This window comes from Mycteria americana, chromosome 7 (genome assembly GCF_035582795.1).
Source record: "Mycteria americana isolate JAX WOST 10 ecotype Jacksonville Zoo and Gardens chromosome 7, USCA_MyAme_1.0, whole genome shotgun sequence".
NCBI lineage: Eukaryota > Metazoa > Chordata > Aves > Ciconiiformes > Ciconiidae > Mycteria > Mycteria americana.
The window spans coordinates 38684927-38705971 of NC_134371.1; the positions used below are offsets into that span (position 1 = coordinate 38684927).

The following is a 21045-nucleotide window of genomic DNA, read 5'->3' on the forward strand; positions in this document are numbered from 1 at the left end:
CTTTGGACTGCTGAAGAGGATCTTAGAAACAATGTGAGGGACAGAATGATACCCATCATGGGTGGGGAGGGGTGGGTGTGGGGGAAGAAGGAAGAGATGTTAACAGCAGGGTGCCCTTGCAGCTGAAAGGGAGCACTTGCATCATCACAAGGCTGGTATAATTTGAAAACTGTAAGTCTGAAGCATCTCATTTTATTCTCTGTGCATCTGCTTTGTTACTTCATGGAATAAAAATCCAAGAAACATAGCCCATGTGAAATTGAAAGGGAACAGAAATGTTTGATGTTTATAATGCCTTGTAAAATCATTATGCAAGTATGTATGCCAAAACCAAAAAGTAGGAAAACATACACAGAATGCAAACAGGTAAATGAAAGATGTCTTAATTGTTTCAGGTATAATGCTAAGTTTGTTTTCTTTTAGTTAATGCTGTTAAAATACAGCACAGATTTTTAAGACTGAGGGAACAGTACAGAAGTAAACAGGGTAGTAAGAAAACTCTTTTCTTACAACATCCCACCACTATGGATTTATTGTCAAGGCAGTTTGGATAGCATATATGCAAGAGAGATTTTGTCCTGTGCAAGCACAAGAGTCGGTTGGCAATCAGAGAAATTTTGAGGTACAACTTGATCCAAAAATATCTGTAATTACTTAGACAAATATAGTCTGACAGTATCACCTTGTGCAGTGTAGAAAAATATTAATTACTTGTCAACTTTATAAAATGAAAATAGGTGAGACTGAAGAATTAAGATTATTAATGAAGGGAAGAGATTGATGCCCAAAAAGCAAGTAGAAAGAAAATGAATCCCTGTAGGGACATGAGAGACGACTTAACAAATAAGGAGTCATGAGTGACAGGAGATGTGCCATTACTGCAACATATCATGGTGTGGTAATATCAGCAGCATCTTCCAAGACTAGGAGAACAGGTCTAGATTGATTCACTTACAAATCAGGTATTTTTTTCTACAAGGAAGACCATTTCCTACTGTCAGGAAGGTGTAGATATTTTCATTGTTTGTGAAACCTGTTCCATTGAGTAAGAGCTGTGAGGGCACAGTAAAAGTGTCTGCAAAATCAGTGCCTTTTAAACAGGGAAAGGGAATGAGTTAGTGTTTATGAAGAGCAGTTTCAGATAGTTAATCTATCGCACAGCACTTTCATGAGGGATGTGACAAATGGCTGCATCTGGTTTTGGGCTGCTTTTTAGTTAGTCTTTAACTTGGCTACTGTCCTGCAGAATATTTTAATTTTGTGTTCAGTTGGAAATTAAGATGAAGAACACTTTTCACTGTGTTAGACTCTTCCTTTTTTCTCCCTGCACCCAAAACCTCATCTTTCTTCTTGGATTTAGAGGTGTTTTTAATCAAGGGCAAAGGATAGTAAAGACCTACATTCACTGCGGCTCGATCTACTACTTATTGGTGCTGGTGACAGAGGCCAGCAGCAGGACATCTCTGATGTATTTTTGTACTCTTCTGTCTCCTGTGAGTGACACCAGTAGTGGAGCGACAGCAATACTCCCAAGGGAAAACAGCAAATTGGTACCTTACAGCAAATATGTTTTACCTGTAAATAGGAGTTTGTCAAAGCTGAACCCAGTCATAAGAAAAGATTTGCTTAATTCCCAAATGAATTTAATTATTTATTTTCCAAAAGCCCAAAGGAATGTTTATTGTCGACATTTTTAAAGTGGATTTTTGTGTCAAAATTTTAGCCAGCTTCTAACTTTCTTGAGGAAGGTAAAAATTAAAATGAAGTATTTAACTGTTTTTTTTACATGATTCCAAACTTCCTGACTATTAGTTCAGAAGAGGCTGCAAGTTCTCAAGTTTTTTATCATGAATCAGTCTCTCCAGTCTCAAAAAATCTTATCTGCAATGAAGAAACTTTTTTCCTACTTCTTTTTTTTTTTTTAAAGAGCCTAGCTCAGTTTGCCTTTAAGAGGCATTAAATGCTTGTAAAGCTCTTAATCCTATTTCTTCTGAAATCTCTTCATCACCAAACTACTAGAAATCCCAAATATAGGCTTTTTATACTTAAAAAACATGTTCAGTGGCAGGTGAGCTGTGATGCTGTTCAAGAGTTTAGAGTTAGAGCTCTGAACCCGTCCTCATTAAATTGTGAAATTTGCCTTTGAAACATGGCCTATGATCAAAATTGTCAAGATTGCCAAAATTATCAGCATTTGGACTGTCCCTACATACCTTCTTGTCCCAGAGTTACACTGCTCAGGGTCCGGCCCTGAACCAGCAGCTTCAGCATGTCATCTCAGGGTCAGATGATTCCCAGGTTGGTGAAGTCTCAGCAGGGCAAAGAACAGGATAACAAAGCTGAATGGAGGAAAAAAAAAAAAAAAAGGAGCTGAAAGCCTAAATTGCCATTCGAGTCCTGATTCCACAAGACTTTGTCATTCTCTTCAATCCTTTGCTGAACTGCTTGCTGGAATGGCAGGGGCTGAAGGAGGGTCGGGAAGATTGCAGATGTCTGGCTTGGTGTTTACATGGTATTTAGTTGTGCACTTGCTTGTGTTTCAGCACCACCTGCTCTGTGAATCTGTTTGACCTACCACAGAGCAATTTATATACCTGTTTAAAAACATGTCCAGCCCCAAGAAATGCAGAGCTGTTGACCAAGCTCATTTTGCATGTTCATGAAGCTGTATTTTTAAGAGCAGGCTGATCTTATGCTAAGCAATAAATATGGGTCTTGCAGTCTTGGAGTTAGTTCTTTTTTGTCAATATAGACTGAGACTATGGTTTTGGATGAGTGTTACTTAAAATAACACAGCACCTTTCAGTCAGACTTAAGGGGTGATCTTTTTCACCTACTTTGCTGCTTTAATCTTGTCCATGAAATTGTGGGATGTTTGTATATTCTCTGGTGTAGATCAAGCTATGTAGCATTAAAATGTTGTTCCTTATACAATTTATAGAATTATTGAGTGAAATAAACAGTATCAGTTTTTTCTTAAGCAACTATAAATACACTAACAAAAGCAGCCTTTTGCTGGTGTGGACTGTACTGCACTAGATGAACGTAGCTACACCAATGAACCTTTTTTTTAGTGTGCAGCCTAACCATGTTTTCCTAGTCTGGGCAAATGTTAAGTACAAAAGGCTAAGTGACCCAGAATTAGGACCTGAGCTCTCAGACAGTGTTCCTGTGAATGGCTCAGTTCCTCTTTGAAGATAAATCCTATCTCTGGTATGCAGAAGTAAATTTGTTTTTGACACCAACTCCGGTGTGCTGCAGCCTGTTTGCTGTTCTCAAGGACACAAGGGACAGCATGGCCTCAATCGCCATTCTCTTCCTCACCCTCAGCAGCAAGTCAGTACATCCATAGCGTCCTCTTGACTATCGTCGCCGTTCTTATATACGCTGTTATCAGGGTGCTAGTAGTGCGTTTTTTCATGTCAGTGGATTAAAAGAATGTTTCTGTCATCCCATGTCCAAAAGCGCACTCAGATACTGAAGAGGTGTACTTGAAAGAAAAGGGACTGTATTAATTTCTCAGTTAAAAAAATCTAACAGTGGAGAAAACTACCCTGCAGGAGCTGTATTGATATAGAGCTAGCAGTTAGGTGTAGGTGCAACAAGTTCACTGAGAAAGGAGATTCACAGGGTGGTAGCTTGATGCTTTTAAGGTGCGCGGAAGCAGGTGTGTGGTGTGACTCGTAAAAGCTGTTCTGGAAATACAGCTTGCAGCATCCCACCAAAAATTCTCTGAAGGAAATCAAGAGAGGCAGAAGAGGTGGTGGAGCAGAAGAACATTAAGAAGGGAGTAAGACTAAATGGAGCCTCCAGACGAAAACTGAAAATCTAATATGTGATCTTGATTGAATGAATGTGGCATAAACTAACAAAATTAGTCTCTGCTTAACTTCCTAATGTGCTTTTGCACGGAGATCGTTCAGCAAAGGAGCTGCTGTAAAAATCGGCCAGCAAAAGAAAGTAGCTTTAACAGAATAACCACTAGGGATTTGGGAAACTTGTTTTGAAAAATGAGCACTGTTTGAAGGAGACAAATAGACTAGCATAGTAATAAATAGCATTAAAAAATGACCTTAAGAGAATGCTAAGTGCTTAAAAGTCAGGAAATGCCAGAATTAGTTTGTGAGAGCCATTGTAGTGCAGTCTGTTTCTAAAATAGTACAGTATCTTGTACATCTTTTACAACCTTCAGTACAAATGAATAATATCTTTTTGTTTGCTATTAATACTTGGTTTTCAGAGTTGATTGAAGATATGAAAGGATAAGCAACACAGGAAATATGACAGGGGCTTCTATTCCTTTAGCTGCAAGCTGTCTTTTACACCTATATGAAAATAAATTGCCATATTCCATGTATCGCAGTTGTACTGTTGAAGCCAATGTTCTCATCAAAAGTATGCTGACATGTTTTGGGCTCTGAGGGGCTGTGCCTGCCTCCAGCCCCTGGATGCTGCATCTCTCCCTCATCCCCAGAGTTTCTTCCAACTGTTGAATATAAGGGCTTAAGGAGGCCCCACCAAGTTACAGGTTCTAGATATGGTAACAGACACCAGACCAACAGCTTCAGGGATAAACAATTTATCTTTAAATAATGTTGCGGTAACAAATACAGATCAGGAGTACGATTATCTGGGCTGTTACAACAGGAAATGCAGTAACTCAGTAGCACAGTTACCCAGGTCGAAATGACATCAAATCCTGTAATTCACCAATACTGAGCTAAACTTAATATCTGAGCATGCAAAGACCTACAAAACCATGGTCATAACCATTATTATCAGGCAGGCCAGCAGGAAGCAGGGCATGGCTTCCTCGGACACGCAACTCGGACCCGCCAGCCAACTCGGGGAATTCCCAGTTCCCTGACTGGCGTGCCCTCTTGTTGAGACATGGAAGCACTATCTGGACTTGTTAATCAACCATCACATCCCACCTCTGGCCCCCCTCTGTGCCAGTTCTTTGGGGCGCATGAGGCCCAGAAATACTGTATAAGGCAGTACTGGTCCCAGGTGCCCACCCCGTGGTAGTGAATCAATCGAGGAAACAATGGTTACCATGGGCCAAGAAAGACCCTGTTTCGCTTGGTTCCAGAGATATGTTTTTCCCATGCAGTCTCCATCTTTGGTGACCAGCCTTTCACCAGCTTGAAGGATCTTTGCTGTCTTTTGTCTTTTGAACCTCTTCAGAACAATGTTCTTCAGAAACGTAGAGTGAAGGAAGTTTTCCTCCTGCTGGAAGCAATGTCTTCCTCCTGCTGGAAGTATATCTTCTGCGGGCTGGGGCAGTATGGATTTACCTGTGGCGAGGAGGTAGCTGTCTGAAGTTTTTGTCTGTCTGCTGTTCTATATGCAAAGTAACTGATGCTTGAATTAACCCGTGCTGATCATGTAAACACAATGAGGATGCACAAAGTTGTGCGTATAAATTCATAAAGCAGTTGAGTTCTCTGCCTTATCTTCCAAATCCCTTTGTACGTTGTTTTTGGAATTGGCTCTGGGGTACATCAGGCTCGTTTCTTGTTCCCAGACATACATGCTGTTGGACAAAGAGACTGTACCACTTTGGCTCTTTTAGAGCTCTTGGGCGTTGTCTAAATGTCCTGCAGCTGTAGTGGTAGGTAGCACAATTTACCACTTTTTTTTCCAGCATAAGCACCTCTCTAGCAAAATGTAGTCATCCAGGCAGGTGTTTAAAGGCAAGGTTAGGGGGGAGCAAACCCTGAGGGGTCAAGTTCTGTCAAAATTTCAGACAAGAAACAAGACCTTTATACATTCAGTACTTTTGAAGAGAATTAGCATACAGAATTTTATTACTGTGAAATAGTGAGGACCCCAAGCCTTTCTTAAAGCCTTCTGAGGTCCCACTTTTAGGATGAGTTTGACTTAAGCACAGAAGGTATCTCCTTTCTCCATGTGCCCAATACAACCAGCCAGATGTCCATTTTTCTGACATGCTGTAGCTGATCTCTGAATATGTGCTGAGACTGCAAAAATGCTTTTGTAATCTCAGAGTTTCACATGTAGCCATCTGACCAGCAGCCTCTGCCTGACTCTCCCAGCATGGAAGCAGGCAAGGCTGGATGGCAATGGGTCCGGCACTGGAGAACCGGTTTCAGAAGGCAGGACTGCCTTGTTAGTCAGATGGGTCAGCTGTGTTGTGACTTGATACCTCTGGAGCACAGGTTGCTGCACACCTACGTGCAGCCCTCTCCAGGCTGTGCGCCCGTCTGCGTGCGCTAACGCTCCTCACCGCTGCAGTGCCTTCCCGGTGAGCCTCAGGAATTTCGTGGTAAGGCCGGGCATGCCGAACTGCGTCTGAAAGTTATTACGAGATGAGTAGGAAATTAAGTTCTTATGAAGATGGCATATTAATAACGTGACCCAGTGCCAAATTAACAGTTTTGGGCATCCTTTTTATCCAGGTGCCCATCGATGGGGTCCAGGAGCCGCAGGATGCTACCAAAGGGCGCTGCCTGCGCCGGACGGTGAGCGTCCCCTCCGAGGGCCAATTCCCCGAGTACCCACCAGAGGGGGCCGCCAAACTAGGTAAGTCAAAACCTTGGCCGCAACAAATTGATTTTAATTTATGGCTGCAAGCTGTATCAGAGGGCACTGCTTCCCGGGCAGCATCCTTGCAAAGGAGCTTGCTGAGGTGGGTAGCGTCACAGCTAGGTGGTGGTGGAGGTTGTGCAACCGTGGTGTTGTTTGTAAATGTCTGCCAGCAAAATGACTTCCAAGCACCAGGATTTATGTAAACATTAGTGAGGTTATTATGGGGTACCAGAGAAGCTGGGCTGTTGCTGCACACAGAAGGTTTGTAGCTGTGTTTGTAAGATTATTAGACAGCCCTGGGATTTACAACTGAGAGCTGCTGAACGCAGGTCAATAGGAATGCAGCTTTTGCAGATAGCTGTAAGTGGTTCCCGCTGGTTTCTAGAACTGTTAGGTGGTTATGCTTTACCCACTTTGAGTCTCCCTGGAATTTCCTTTGCTTCATATTTTCATAACAAGTACTGGATAACAGGTTTTTCTATGACTTACCTCATGCCTGTTCAGGGTGCAGTTCCTAAAAGAACCAGCCAATTGCCTGCTGCTGTTGGCTGTAATTATACGTGTTGAAATCTAGGGAAAGCAAAAGAAAGCACAGGTATTAAAAATGACAGACAAAAGCTCTGTTGCAGTAGTTTCCTAAGTTCAGATTTGGCCCAGTTCCCCCTCTTTATTCCACCACACCTGTGGTTGCATAAAGAGCATCATTCTAACTCCTTGCAGAAGAAAGGAAGAGTGAAGGGAGGCAGCAGCCACACACACGTGAACTCTTCTTTCTATTCCCAACCTAAGCAAGAAGCTTTCCTCGGCATAGGCTGATAGGATCTAGGAGCAATTCTTCCTTAGTTCAGCTGTAAAAAATATCAATTCTGGGAGAGAGTGAGGGAAAAAAGGAACATGCATCTCTAAACAGTAAAACAGCCTTGATAACATTGTTATCAAAGGTGAAGAGCAAGTAAGGTATTTTTCATTTCACAGGCTCAGCTGTTTTTTATGCCAAAGAATTTTATTCTGTGAGTATATTGCACACAAGTCATTAAAATCCTAGTCTTCTAGTTAATTAACACATTGCAACTGTAGTACTTACTTATTTGTACTTGCCAATAGCACTACTTAACTCTTCCTTATTTGAGGAAGGCAGATAAGGTTCTTTTTTTGAATTTGTTTGATTCTTGGATTAGAAGTCTGAAAAGAAACAAGGCAGGTTCGGGATTTAGGAGGGAAAACTGCAAAATACTTGGGGATGAGTGACATAAACAGAACCCCTATTGGATTTTTTTGTGGCATTTCAAACGCAGCTCTAAATGATCATCTTGTTTTGCCAGATGAAGAAATATTCATTCTTGTTCAGAACTAAAACCAATGTTAAACATGTTTACACAGTGTTATAGGCAAAGTACTTCAGGTGTGCGGCTAGTGAGATGAATGAAGAATCATATTGCAGCCAGTCTGCGCTAGGCAATGAATATTATTTGCAGCTTTGCAAGCTAGAAAGACCTTTAAAATCTAGGATTTAGATGCCTTCTTTTTCTATACCATGTGCAAAAAATGTGTAGAAGAATTTCTAGACTTTACTGAGCATCTGAATAGCTGGAAATCCCAGTGTTACAATTTTCAATTTAGATTGTAAACCTTGTAACCTTCAGGTTTTTTAAATTACCATACAGAATGGATGACTGCGTTCTTCGGGTATATGCATTAATATGTATTTTGCTACAATTTTAGATGCATGTGGCATCTTGTAGTGTGCTACTTGATGTACTTTTAATATATTCTTGTCAGGCATACAAGAGAAACTTATATCTACATGGTCCTCTCCATTTGAGAGCTGCAACTGTAGTGAATATAGACGTCACAAAGTGTGTAACTAAAGGAAGGGGGCACGCAGTGGGAGGGGAAGAAGAAAGGCATGAGCTGGAGAAAACTTGAGCAATGCCCGTACTGTGAGGAAGGATGAGGGTAGGTTATATATAATCTCTGATTGCAGTGCCCTAGGTAGTTCCCTTGTTTTCACATCCTGGTTGGAAATGTCTATTATCATCATTACAGAATTCCTGCTAATGGGAAAAAGTGGGTTGATAGAGAGCAGTGGGAATAGCTTTGTGTCAAGATGTTGAGCTAGAGGACAAACCAGTGAAGGAAACCATTGAACATCTTTATAAAGAGAAAGAAACGGATGGTGGCAGCCAGAATGTATCACCAGCAGTACAGATAACAACTGGACTAAAATAGCTTTGGAATGGACACCAAAAGCTGAAAAGCATGGCAGAGACAGCTAAAATATCTAGTAGAGAAATTGCTGTGCAGAGCTGATAAGGATATCTAGCTTGTCCGAGGGAATCATGTGCATAGCATGGCAACAGCAGGCGTTGCATCTTATGATGATATCTGAAATTACTGCTTGCAGGTGAGCTCCAGATGAGCTGGCTCTTGTGTAGAGGTTAAGGCATAGCAGTGGCATTTGCTTTTTTCCCTAAGGTTGCCATACCTCTCTTATGATTGATTGATTTAAAAAAAAAAATCGGGTTATGGAACTCTTTTTCATCTGTAGCACTACAGTTACACCTTGTATGAAATGTCAAGAGTATCGTTATGAGGTCAATGTTTTTGTTAATGGAGCAACTGGAACAGTGCGTGTTCTTCAGGGGCTCTGCATAATCAGCAGTAGTACCCATTCTGCAAATTTTTGTGGCATTCTCTATAGCATTGTGCATGCATCCTTGTGGCACCATTCCTAGGAAGTGTGTGGGAGACAAGCTACCCACGTTACAGCTGAGAAGTTGAAGCAAGAGATGTGTAACTCACCAAAGGTCAACATTAAGTTGAGTGTGCTTTACCGAAGGGCTGTTGTAGTAATTCTTGCCGTCTCTTTCATTTTTACCCTTGCTGAGGGCTCAGCTGTTTGTGAGGCAGCTGCTGAACCACCGTGGTTTACAGTCCTATGTACTAAGATAGACACAGATTTCCACATACTTCGGTACAGTAAGCTGTAATTTGTGATGGTTCAGCAGCTGCTAGGAGAGCAGCTGAGCCATCCCTTCTGTGCAGGCAGAAACCACTGTAGTCACCCTCAAAAGAGAGCTGGAGGGGCGTACACAAAGATAAAACACAAGATATAAAGTGACTTGTTTAAACAGTGAAAACTAGTAAGATCATTTAAATTCTGTAACTCTAGAGGACACTCACCATCTCCTGCTAGCTTAGGAGCTTGCCCTCTGCTTGCAGACAGTGAAGAGGTTGTTTCTAGTGTTGAAATTCTTAATTCCTATCTGGAAGGTACACTGTACACAGAGTTATGTCAGCAAGCCATCTGTTAAATATATGCCACAAAATTTCCTTGGTACATAATCTGTATCATTGTAGTAATATCTCTCTGGGAGTGAATAGGCACTAAAGTGAATAGGCTCTAAATATGTCATTTACTTGCTAGGATTTCATCTTGGCAGCACTTATTAAGAGGTGCCTCCATTCAGGGAAGCTAAAAATGTAGCTGTAATTTCTCCCTGACTCTAGCTTGACAGCCTCTTTCCTCCTTCTTTCAAGCGTTACTTTCAATGGACTAATTCTGTTATGAAGTGTGATATAGGCCCTGGAGACCAGCACCTAAATGTTATAGGAAGAGGTAAGATGAATAAAACTCAAGCTGGTCCATCTCTTGTACTTGCCTCCATTTCTGCTTCAGATCCTGCTCTTTTTTGAACAGGTGTATTTTTTCCTGTTAGGGAGGTGGATCATTGTTTATAATAGCATATTGGAATTAACCATTCACACAGTAAAAGCATGATTCAGATTTCCACCATTCATACTGTTTGACAGACTAGTAACAGTTATTGCTTCCTTTCCCAAAATAATCCTCTTCTTTCTTACTTTGCTTCCTTCTCACCACCTGCTTACACTAAATGAGAGCTGTTAAGGAGAATATGTAGTGAAAGTTTTGATTCTGGCATCTGGGTGCATCTTTGTGGCATTAATAAGAGATTTTTTTGCCTGTATATGGGAAAATATTAGGAGGGATTGAAAGTGAGGAATGGTTGCATTTTGGTTTTTTGTTTGTGGTTTTTTGGGGTTGTTTTTTTTTTTTTTTTAAATTTATTTTTTAATTATTAGGAAAGAGCATCATCAGGGAGAGAGTTTTTTGGGATTCTCTGATGCTTAGAAAGACTAGTGTTGATGAAAATAGATTTTCTTTTTATATTTGGAGATTAAGTCATCTGAGAAGAAAATGAAGACTGTTTCACTTGTTGAAACAAGTTAACCCTGTTTTTTCTCATTCACATCTATGAGTGCTGAATATGAAGGCTCTTGAGAAAAGATTGCTGAAAGCAGGTCAGAGGTGAAGATGCTCTTTGCAGTTTTGGTTTTGTCCTCATCTTGAGTCACTAGCATTGAGAAATTTTGTTTTGTATCCAGTCACTTGGTCTAATCAATGGGAAAACATAGTTTGTACCTTCTACCCACACTAAATGCTAGCGTGCTTGCTGGTTGTTGCCTTCACTGATCTAATTGTTCTAAAAAATATTAACATGGCATGTAGATGAGGAGCTCTGGTAGAATGGTTCTGCAATACAAACAAGCAGCCAAAGGTGAGAGGATAGGAGGCCGGGACTCCTTAAACTACCTTTGTTGCTGACAAAAGTGTCTGGAACCATACAATTAAAGCAGCTGCTTTTTTCTCTTCTCTTTTCTTTCATTTTTTTTCTTCCTTTGCCACCCCCCCACCCCCCCGCCCCGAAAATATATTCCAGTTTCTTGGCTGGAGAGAGAATAGAGAATAGCCACCAAGATTGAGGACAATCTGGGTAAGTAAGCCTTACACCATTTAGGAGCTTCTACACAGTCAGCTCTGCATATACAGTGTCTACTCCATGTCAGTGTCTATTCACCCTTGCATAGCTCTCTAGCTCATCTTCCAAACCTTTGTACTGGAGTCATCTTCACTTCATCAGAGAACCAACTGGCCTTAGTGCCTTAGCTCTCTCTGTAGAGCATTAATAGCTGTTACTCAGCTGCTGACCCCATCTCAGCTTCTCCCCGTCCTTTGGTACAGTTGCATCCACGCAACCTACTGTTATCATCTATTATTCCTCCTTGGGAGGAACCTCCCGTGCCTTGGTGAGCTGCCATTCTCTGAGTGTCTCTGTAAAGATTGCCTTTGCGACCACTAACATGGCAATGGAAGAGCAGTCATGCTGATGCCCTGTACTCAGCGCTGCTGACATACTGGGAATACTGGGTCCAGTGTTGGGCCCACCACTTGAAGAAGGATGTTAAGAATCTGGAGATGGTCCAGCAGAGATCTGCCAAGGTCATTTTGTTCGGGAATATGTGACCCATGAAAAGGGGCTGAGAGAGCTGGGCTTGTTTAAGCTGGCAAAAAAAGAGGCTAAGAGGTTGATCTGATAGCCTATGGCTACTTGAGAGTTAGCAGTAATGGAGCCAAACCCTTCTCAATAGTGGTAGGTGATAAAACAAGGGGCAATGGCCACAAGTTGCACTTTGGGAGATTCAGATTGAGAGATTAAGAGAAAGTTTGGCACCAGGAGGGTAGTGCAGCACTAAACCATGTTGCCCAGCAAGGTTGTAGAAAGTTCGTCCTTCAAGGCTTTCATGGCTCAGCTGGACAAAGCCACAGCTGACCTTATCGGGTGTTGGCAAGGCCCTGCTCTGGGTGGAACATAGGACTAGATAACCTCCAGGGGTTCCTTACAACCAGTGTTTCACTGGTTCTCGGTTTTACTCTCTATCCCTTTTTGACTTTTTCTTCCTAGCATGTGTGTATCTGCCTGTTGTCATAAAGCAACTGTAACTTGTCTTAATGCAGAGACTTATCTGATTGTTTTCAGCCTGTTATTTGAATGAAGTAAAACTGATGCTGTATCTGTCTCCCCCCTTTCTCCAATAATTTGTGTCTCCCAGCCAACAAATACTGAATCTGAGAGAGAGATAAAGGTCTCAGAGGTACTAAGTTCCTACAACTTTCATAAAAATACGTGGCCTAGTGATCATATGGGAAGGAGACTGGACAACTTCTGATGAGGACAGTATTGCAATGTGTGCTCCGGTTGGGAGATAAGCACTATAATGCAAGTAGATAGGAAACTAAGCACCCTTGCTTTCCTGATCACACAACTGTTATATAGTGGGTACCTGATGTGGAATTCTAGCTTGGTGGTAGATCACCCAAGGTGGATTTTTTGAAACATGAATTTCCTCAAATTAAGTATGTAAGTGAGAGGGCTGACTTTCAAAGCAACTGCAGCTGTCACTTCCTTTTTCAGAAAGACTGAGGCTGCTAAAATTGATTTTAGATCTCTAAACAACTTCAGGAGTATGCTTTAGAGCTAATAAATAAAATACATCTTCTGTACTGCGGTGAACTACATGTACAATTTTGAAATTTGGTGAAGATGGAATTTCAAACTTCAAACGTTACTTTTAACTTCCTGATCCTCTGGCTTAGTTGTGGAGTTGATAGATTTTCATCTTAGTGATCACCCCCTTTGCATTCCCTCAAGCTCAGTTTTTCAGTAAAAATTCCACTGAATTCAGAAAATTCTCTGATCACGTAAACAAGGGAAGAAGTGATAAAAATGAAGCACCAATCTGTTTTGGTGCCAGATCCATACTGCATTGCTATCAGGTGACCAGTTAGCTGTGCAGAAATCCTGCCTCCGTACTGTTTTAAAAGGTTATGTCCAGAGGCTTGGAAATGGAGTGAGCAACAGAAGATTAGTTAAGTGACGACTGGTTTCGTTGCTGCCTGATATGTACCTCTTACAACAGTTCCTGCAAGCTGCTGCCGAGCCCTCCTACGTGGGGATGTTTACACCAAGAAAATACACAGCCCGTGCTCTTCCTTCAGGTAAAAACTTGGCAGGAGAGAACAGGCATTAGCTAAAAAGATTTCTAGGGTTATTTCAGTAACTGCTGTTTCTAAGACAAGGTTGTTTGCAACTAAAACAATCAAAGCTGAGCCTTGTTTTCTGTATATTCCAGTTGGAACGAGTACTTTGTTATGAAAGAATGAATAGATTTACTCTGTGCTCGCCACAGAATTACGATCCTTGTGCACTAAGGTTTAGGATAAATACCTGAAAAGGGTTACTACTTTAGAGGGCAGGGGGGAGAGGGAGAAAGTCTGTTTTGGAAGAAGAGAGATTGATTGTGACCTGGTCAATGAAAGAATCTGCAATGCACCAATCTTTACATATTCAGTAAAGATTTACTTAGGAAAGATGCAGGAATTTGAAATAATGGACTTCCTGGAACTTCTAACAGAATTGTGTGCTGAAAAGAGGGCTGCCCCTTCACCTTCCACCACTCAACTTTTGCCTATGAAGAATACCATCTATTAGAAAGTGAGGATGAAAAAATGCAGTTTACAGCTCCCTGTGTCTCAGCTGTAGGGATTTATGATGTGTCTTGATGAAATAATTTTCCCAATAGCACTGTCTGCTTTTTCACCATGTTGCTATGTGCAAAATATCCATCTCCTGTCAACTATTATGCATGGCAGGGATGCAAAATAGGGCTCTGGGTTTAGCCCTCAACTTGAGGAGTGTGTTGTATAGCAGTATCTCTGGCAGGAAGATGGATTCAGATGTGCTGACTTGACTCATTTGCAGCTCTGAGTTTGCCCGATTTGGGCTTGCACAAGTGTGTTTGTATATGCATGCACAATATACAGGTGAGAGATTCACATCCTCCCCTCTGCAGACCCAGGAGTCCAAAGGATCAGATGCATTACTGTCTGTTGCCTTTATGGTTTAATTTAGCAACCCCCAATGAGTGGTTTGGGTTGTTTTTTACTTTTTGACCTGTAAGTGCTTTGTACCAAAAATCTAAATTGGAAGGTCCCCAACAGCTGAAAGGTGATACTCTAATGAGATCAGTGCAGAAAGCACTGTTCTGCACTTGCATGATTTGATGCTGCTCAGTGGTGGCTGAAGAACTGGCTGTGTTTCTGTGCACTGCAGGTGGGTACTGTGCACAATTAGCACACGGCTCTGTTCTTCACTGCACTTCAGCCCTGACCTGGCAGTGTTGCCAGAACCCATGTGTGGGAGCCTTTTGTGAGCTGAGATCGGAAGCCTTTGGCTCACGTAATAGCACAAGTGAGGGTTTGCTAAAGACTTCATGCTTTGCCTTCTTCACTGTCTAGTGCATTGGGTCACAGACTCTTAGAGCTGTGACTGTTGGGGATGATTAGTAGGGATTATAGCTATGCTGAGATCTAATTGAAATTCTAAAACTTTAACTGTCTTTAGATGACATTGTTTACCCATCATGTTCTATCCCAAAATGCAAATACGTGCGAACTGAGTTGCATTTTTAAAAATCTCCTGTGAAATACAGCTGGTTTTGGGCATCGTTAAAGAACCAATGGGCTACACAGGGAGACATCTACTGTGTGAAAAGTGTCCTGCTATCTCTTCTGCATCCACAAAAGAGGTTAGGAAACTTTGAGAAAAGCCCTGAAGTAGTCTGAAATTTGGACTATGTACAGTGCAATTTGCTTGCCTTGGAAGGATGAAGAATTTAGACAACTCTGCTCAAAATTAAAACTGACTCCAGGGAGGCTAGATGTAACAAACAGGATGGCTGGATCTCAGTGACATTCCCCCTGGGCAATTGGAGTTATTTGTATACAGAAAATTGCCAAGCTGCTATCTTTTTCTTCTTCTATAACACAAGCGAAGCCAAAGGATTTTGTTTTGTTCTGAATGCTGCTGAAACTTTATTCCCTTGGACATGGATCATCTGTGCTGAAAGCCAAGTTTCATCATGAAGCAAATTTTATCTGTTTAGATCTTAAACCTTTTTAGAGTAGAGATTAACAGGGTTATGAACACATAATCTTAACTTTCTAGTATTGACACATAATCCATTAGGGTGTTTTTTTCCCCTTGGAAATGTATTATTACATCCCTGCCCACTACTTCCAGCACACACAAAAAATCGCTTTAGAGATTTTAAAATTTTGTTATGTGAGCATAAAGAACACTTTATAAGTAGAGCATGTTGTGCAATGTGGTAATTGCTAAGAACTGGTAGCTCTTGGACCATCTGGGGCAGATTTGTTGACTGTGTTCTAACCAAACCTCAGTTTACTATGAAGAAAGCTATCATTTTCCTTAGTTTTCTCAACAACAGCAAGTTAAATAACAGCAGTTATTTATTTAATTCTTTAGAGAAATCTACCTTAAATCATGCGTGCACTTACTGTGGATTGTTAAATTTTGTAGGTTCTCTTTTGTAGTTGTTTGATCTTGTGGCAAAAAGTAATTACACTTCACCCAGCCATGTATACTTGCCTTTTTTCCTTCAGTAACAACCAGCTTAACACTTAATGGAAAATTAACCTTCCTTCCTACAGCCTGAATTTCCTTATCTTAAGTCTTGTCTAGAGTTAATTTGAACTGTTGAACTAAATTTAAAACTGTTGATGTAATTAAATCTGGTTCAGACTTCAGTATCAGTTACAGAATTAGTTGCTGATCAGTTTATTGCTTTAGCATAAATTGGTATTCGACAGTGCAAATATTTTGAAATTGGATTAAGTGCATCTAGTTTGAAGTTTGTATGAAATGAAATATACAAAGTTCTCTCCACTGCGCAGGGGTGTGCACACTTGTCTCCCTGTTTTACCACCCTCCTTGGTGCCAGTTCTATCACATGCTTGCCAGGTGAATCGATTCGACTTCACGCAGCGAAATCATGTTCACATACGTGTTGTGTTCATGGGTTAGCTTTGAATCTGATCTGGTAGATGTCCCAAATAACCCTGCAGCCATGTGGTGGCTCCAGCACAAAGGAGATGGTGGGAGCGTGTTGCTTAAGGACAGTAGGAGAGCCAAATTGTTTCCACTTCTGTGCTCACCCTTAGTAGCAGCCTGGAGCTATTGTGGCTTGGGTGTAATATGAAGCTGCCCTCTGTGTTAGCTTTGATATAGCCAGTGCACTTACAGTAAGAGCAGAGCCAAGGCAGCAGAGATTTGAACAAGGGCTATGCAAGATTTTCAGAAGAGCTTGTATTACTACCCACTTCTGCCACCACTGAAGTCTGTGCTCTCACATTCTTACAGCTACTGTTACTTGAACTACTTCTGGTATGTCTTTGTGCATTGCAGTTAGGGCTCATGCCTCGCTTCTGAAAACTATTTCATTAGGGTTGCACATTTTTCTGTCCTAGGCACAGCCTTAAGTTCCCTATCTCATGCTAGCTATGCATGCATTGTGTTACAAGTTCATCCACTTCTGTAGCGTTCATGTGCTTCTGTAATCTTTTTATAGTCCAAACTTCAAGAAAAATACACACACAATATTTAATGGACAAGCCTGTACAAACAGTGGGAAAAACGTGGAGTCCTTCTGGAGGACCATTCAAGTCATGCTTCCAGGAACTTTAAAGAAATAGATTTGTTTTAAATAAGTGCACTATGCTGAGTAGTAAAACCATCACATTTTTTTATTTTAATGAAGCTCGAGATTGTCACTTCTGCTCCCCCCCCACCCCCCCCCTTGGTTTTGTGTTGTTTCTAGGAGGTTTGAACCAGTCTTTTCTTCTCTCATACCTCCCCCTTTCCTCAGCATACTTTCTCCATGCCATGGTATGTTGGACATTCTCATAACAAGCGAATATGGACAAGCAGGGTTGGCTGGTATTGTACCATAATAATAGGTGAGCTGCCCTGTATCTTACCTCTAGAGTGCTGAAAACCTGTGAATCCTTGTATTTTTGTTTTGGCATTATGCATTATTGTTGTGCCCTTTGGCAAGTTTCCATCTGTGCATCTGAGCTGCCCATACTGAAATGTCTCTGAAGGTACTCAGTGAAAGGCTTTCATAGATCTGCATAAAAAGTGCTGAAGAACTTTTTGTCATTGCTGCCTTAGGATTCAAAGTTTTGGGGGATTTTCTTCCTTATAATTAGTTCTGGTTGAGGGTGACAGCAGTTGCCAAGAAAGCTATAATGGGGCAAGAAATCCTTTGTCAGTTATATATTGGGTTTTTCCATGCAAGACCTCAGGAGATTTGTTTTCCATCAGGCAGTAATATTCTTACATCTTCAAAATAGTCTACAAACATGAGCTAATTAGTCTCCACGATACCTCTGGGATGTAGACAAGTAGAGTTTTTAAAAAATAAATAAAAGAAGCAGAGTTTTCAGTATTTCCTCTGCTATCTTGTGATATTTACACTTCACTGGGGCAGTGACACACCTCCTGTGGGTGAACTACTTTTTGTCAATGCATAAATAAAAAGGTTCATAATATATGAAGTGGCTTAGGTATTAAATTAGACTTATTCAAGCATGTACTGGATATTTTCCTAACCTGCTACCCCTTTTGTAAAGTGATCACTCTTTCATAGCACAAGGGGAGGAAGGAATTATAACTGTGATTTTTATCTGCAAAACAGACAAAAATGTTTCGGCAGCACAGCAGAGACGTAATTTACTTAAAAGTAAAATAATAAAGCCACAGAGGAAAAGTGGGCTATTGAACTCCACTGGAGTTCATCAGAAAGTCTTCTAACAGGCACCTCTGTGTCGCAAGCAAATCCCCGATTCCCAAAAGAAGCCTTGGAGATGGCGAGGACTATATGTTCTAGCAGTGATTAGTGTCCATTAAGATTCAACTCAGTGTCCAGTAAAGTGCTTTTGGCTACAAGCTAATAATTCTTGATGCATATTTGAGATTGCTTTATGTTGTGCATTACCCAGTGAAGAACTGAAGGTTTTTCTGCTTTTTTTTAATCTCTGATGGAACTGCAAATATTTGCTTGACTAGCAACCTTATTTTCAGCAAGTTGGATGTAGTTTAGGTGAGAATCTGACCATTGAAAACTCCGGTCATCTCACTTGTTCCTCACCAATGGTCTTTTCCCACTGTTATGTGGCATGTATAGCCTAAAAAACGGTAGCAGGAAAGTCTAGAGCACCAACCTTGCTGACCCAAAGATAACACTGTCATGCAAATAACAAATGCTTTGCTTTTGCAGTCAACTTCATTACCTTTTGGCTGCAGGTGATGTTGGGGATTGCTGGTCTAAAGGCTGGGAAACCCTAATGGAGCCTCCAGGGCCTGGTTGCTTTTGATCATTGTTGGATTAGTGCTCTGGTCTTGCATTGACAGTGAGGGTAAGGTGTTGACTGTTCCACCCAGGAGCAAACAGGAAGGATTTAAGGAATGGGTTTTTTTGTTGGATTTTAGAGACTCTGAATTTTGGAAGAGATATTTTATTCCTGCTCCTGGTAAAGCATATGGTGGTGGGTTGACCTTGCCAGCTGCTGGCTGCCCACCCAGCCGCTCTCACCCCCCTCCACAAGGATAGGGGGAGAAAATAAGATGAATAAGCTCGTGGGTTGAGAGAACGACAGCGAAACCACTTACCAATCACCGTCACGGGCAAACCAGGCTTGACTTGGGGAAAATTGATTTAATTTATTGCCAATTCAAATAAGTTTGGAGGAACAAAACTTAAAACACCACCTTCCCCCCCGCCCCCTTTTCAAACTTCACGCCTTCATTCCTGACCCCTCGACCATGCCGTGCCAGGGTCTGTTGGCACCGCCTGGAACCGGCGCGGGGCAGCTGTGACCTCTCCTCACAGAGAGCCTGCAGCTGCCAGGGGCTCTCTGTGCCGTTTTTGGGTACGTGGGCACCTAAGGAAAGTGCCACATTCCTCCATGCTGCCGTTGGTCCCGATATTTGTGGGGAAAAAGAGGATCCGCACTGAAATACCATCCTCGTGTCACGTCGCTTCTCCCTCACGCTTTTGGTGGCAACGTGATCAATACAGGCGTGTGAGCTGAATTCAGTACTTTTTCCTGATAAAGCACGTACTACAATAATATAAATTTATTTAGATTATCAGTGCTCTAAGAGGTTAGAAAACCCAATGATGTTGCTTAGTTTTTAAATTATTTTCTGAGTCCTTTGCATAAGACTAAGTAATGGAAACTTTGCTGAATAGAGACAACTGGTTTTTTAGATAAATTACTCTGGAATATGCTGGATATATGAAGAGAATGTTTATTAAATCATTTTTCTAGTAGCTTCTGTCCCTGCATAATTTGGCATTTTAAAAACCTTCTGCTAGCTGAGCATTCCCATACGTATTTCTAATTTTAAGTAGTTCAGATAGATCATAGGAAGATAGGCCTTAAGTCGACATCTCGCCTTTAGTGGTAAATGATTTATACTAAAAAAAATGGATTTACATTTAAAATTTAAAGATTTAAAAATTAAGATTTTAAAAAAAAATGCAACTCTTAGTTATTTTCTTTTTATCTATTCTGCTTTAGTGCTTCTGCTCTGCTAATAGGTTTCTTCAGCAGCCGCCTCCAGAGACAGAAGCTGTAAACGTGCCAGGTCTGAACAGAGCTGGCCAGGAACTAGTTAATTCATTGCACTGACATTTTTCTTGAGCTATTGGGTGGCAACCTCCTGTTCTTCCAATTCAACAGGCCTTTTTTTAATGAGAATTAGAATCTTACATTTGTCAGAAGATTGGTTATTTGAACAAAAGTCGCGTGGTGAGGCACAGGTAGTATCAGGGGGGTTTTGATAATCTTTACTCAGTGTCACAGTCTTTTGGAAACAACTTTTATTCTTAGACTTTGCAAATTGCATTTCGAATTCGTGCAACTGGGTAGATTTCTAGAATACTACAAAGTACTGGTATGGTTTGCCCTTCCCCCCCACCCCCCCGATATATATATATATTTTTTTTTAATATCTTCCTAATTCACTGTCTCTTCCTAAATCTTCGGCAGGTGTATTTGCTTGAGTTGGACAGCTCCTTCAGAAATCTTATTTTGAGGTTGGTACAGCAAGTTTTAGGGTTGACAAAAGTAAATACCAGGACTGAACCTTCCCAAGTCACTAAAAATGGTTTCTTTGGAAGAAACAGGCAGATTATGGCCTTATTTCAAAGCTGGATCTGAAGTTTTAACCCTTCTGTTTGAACCTGATTTAAAAACAGAGGATTCCTAAATGATGTGAAATTAAAAAGCAAAACATGGAAACAAAAACCAGAAATGTAATCAGACAAACTTTAAAAAAAAAAATAAAAGGGCAAGAAAAAAGCCAGGATTTGCCCATAAAAGCATTAGAACTCTTTAACTCTTTTAGAACTCTTTGAAGAGATGTACAGGCTAACTTTAATGTCCCAGTCCTTACTTTTTCCATCTTTTCTATCATGCCGTGTGGTATACATGAATTGTCTGATGTTGCTCCACCCTTGAGGGAGATGCTTTTCTGTGGTGCTGCAAATGTAGTTGGTACAGTGCTCTGGAATTAAGTGTTCTATATAATTACCATAGTATTTGGGTTTTTTGCGGAGCAAGGGTGGTGAGAGAGAGGAGATTGCGATTGCTTGTAAGCTGTTACTGCTTTTTTGCAGAATGTGGCTCAACTGAGATCATGAGACCGTTTTGCCCTACTGTTTCCGGTAATTAGGCACTTCTAAGCAGCAGGTCAAACCAATTTG

General features: G+C 41.1%; 1 protein-coding gene across 7 annotated transcripts in view; it reads left to right on the forward strand.

Annotated features, from left to right (window-relative positions):
* The window catches only part of RASAL2 (RAS protein activator like 2), a 189362-nt gene that overhangs the window by 86931 nt on the left and 81386 nt on the right, over positions 1-21045 (forward strand). For all 7 annotated transcript variants that reach the window (XM_075507904.1, XM_075507905.1, XM_075507906.1 and 4 more), the window contains exon 3: positions 6423-6546. In XM_075507904.1, coding sequence (XP_075364019.1) covers positions 6423-6546 — 124 coding nt within the window. The remainder of the gene's footprint in view (positions 1-6422; positions 6547-21045) is intronic.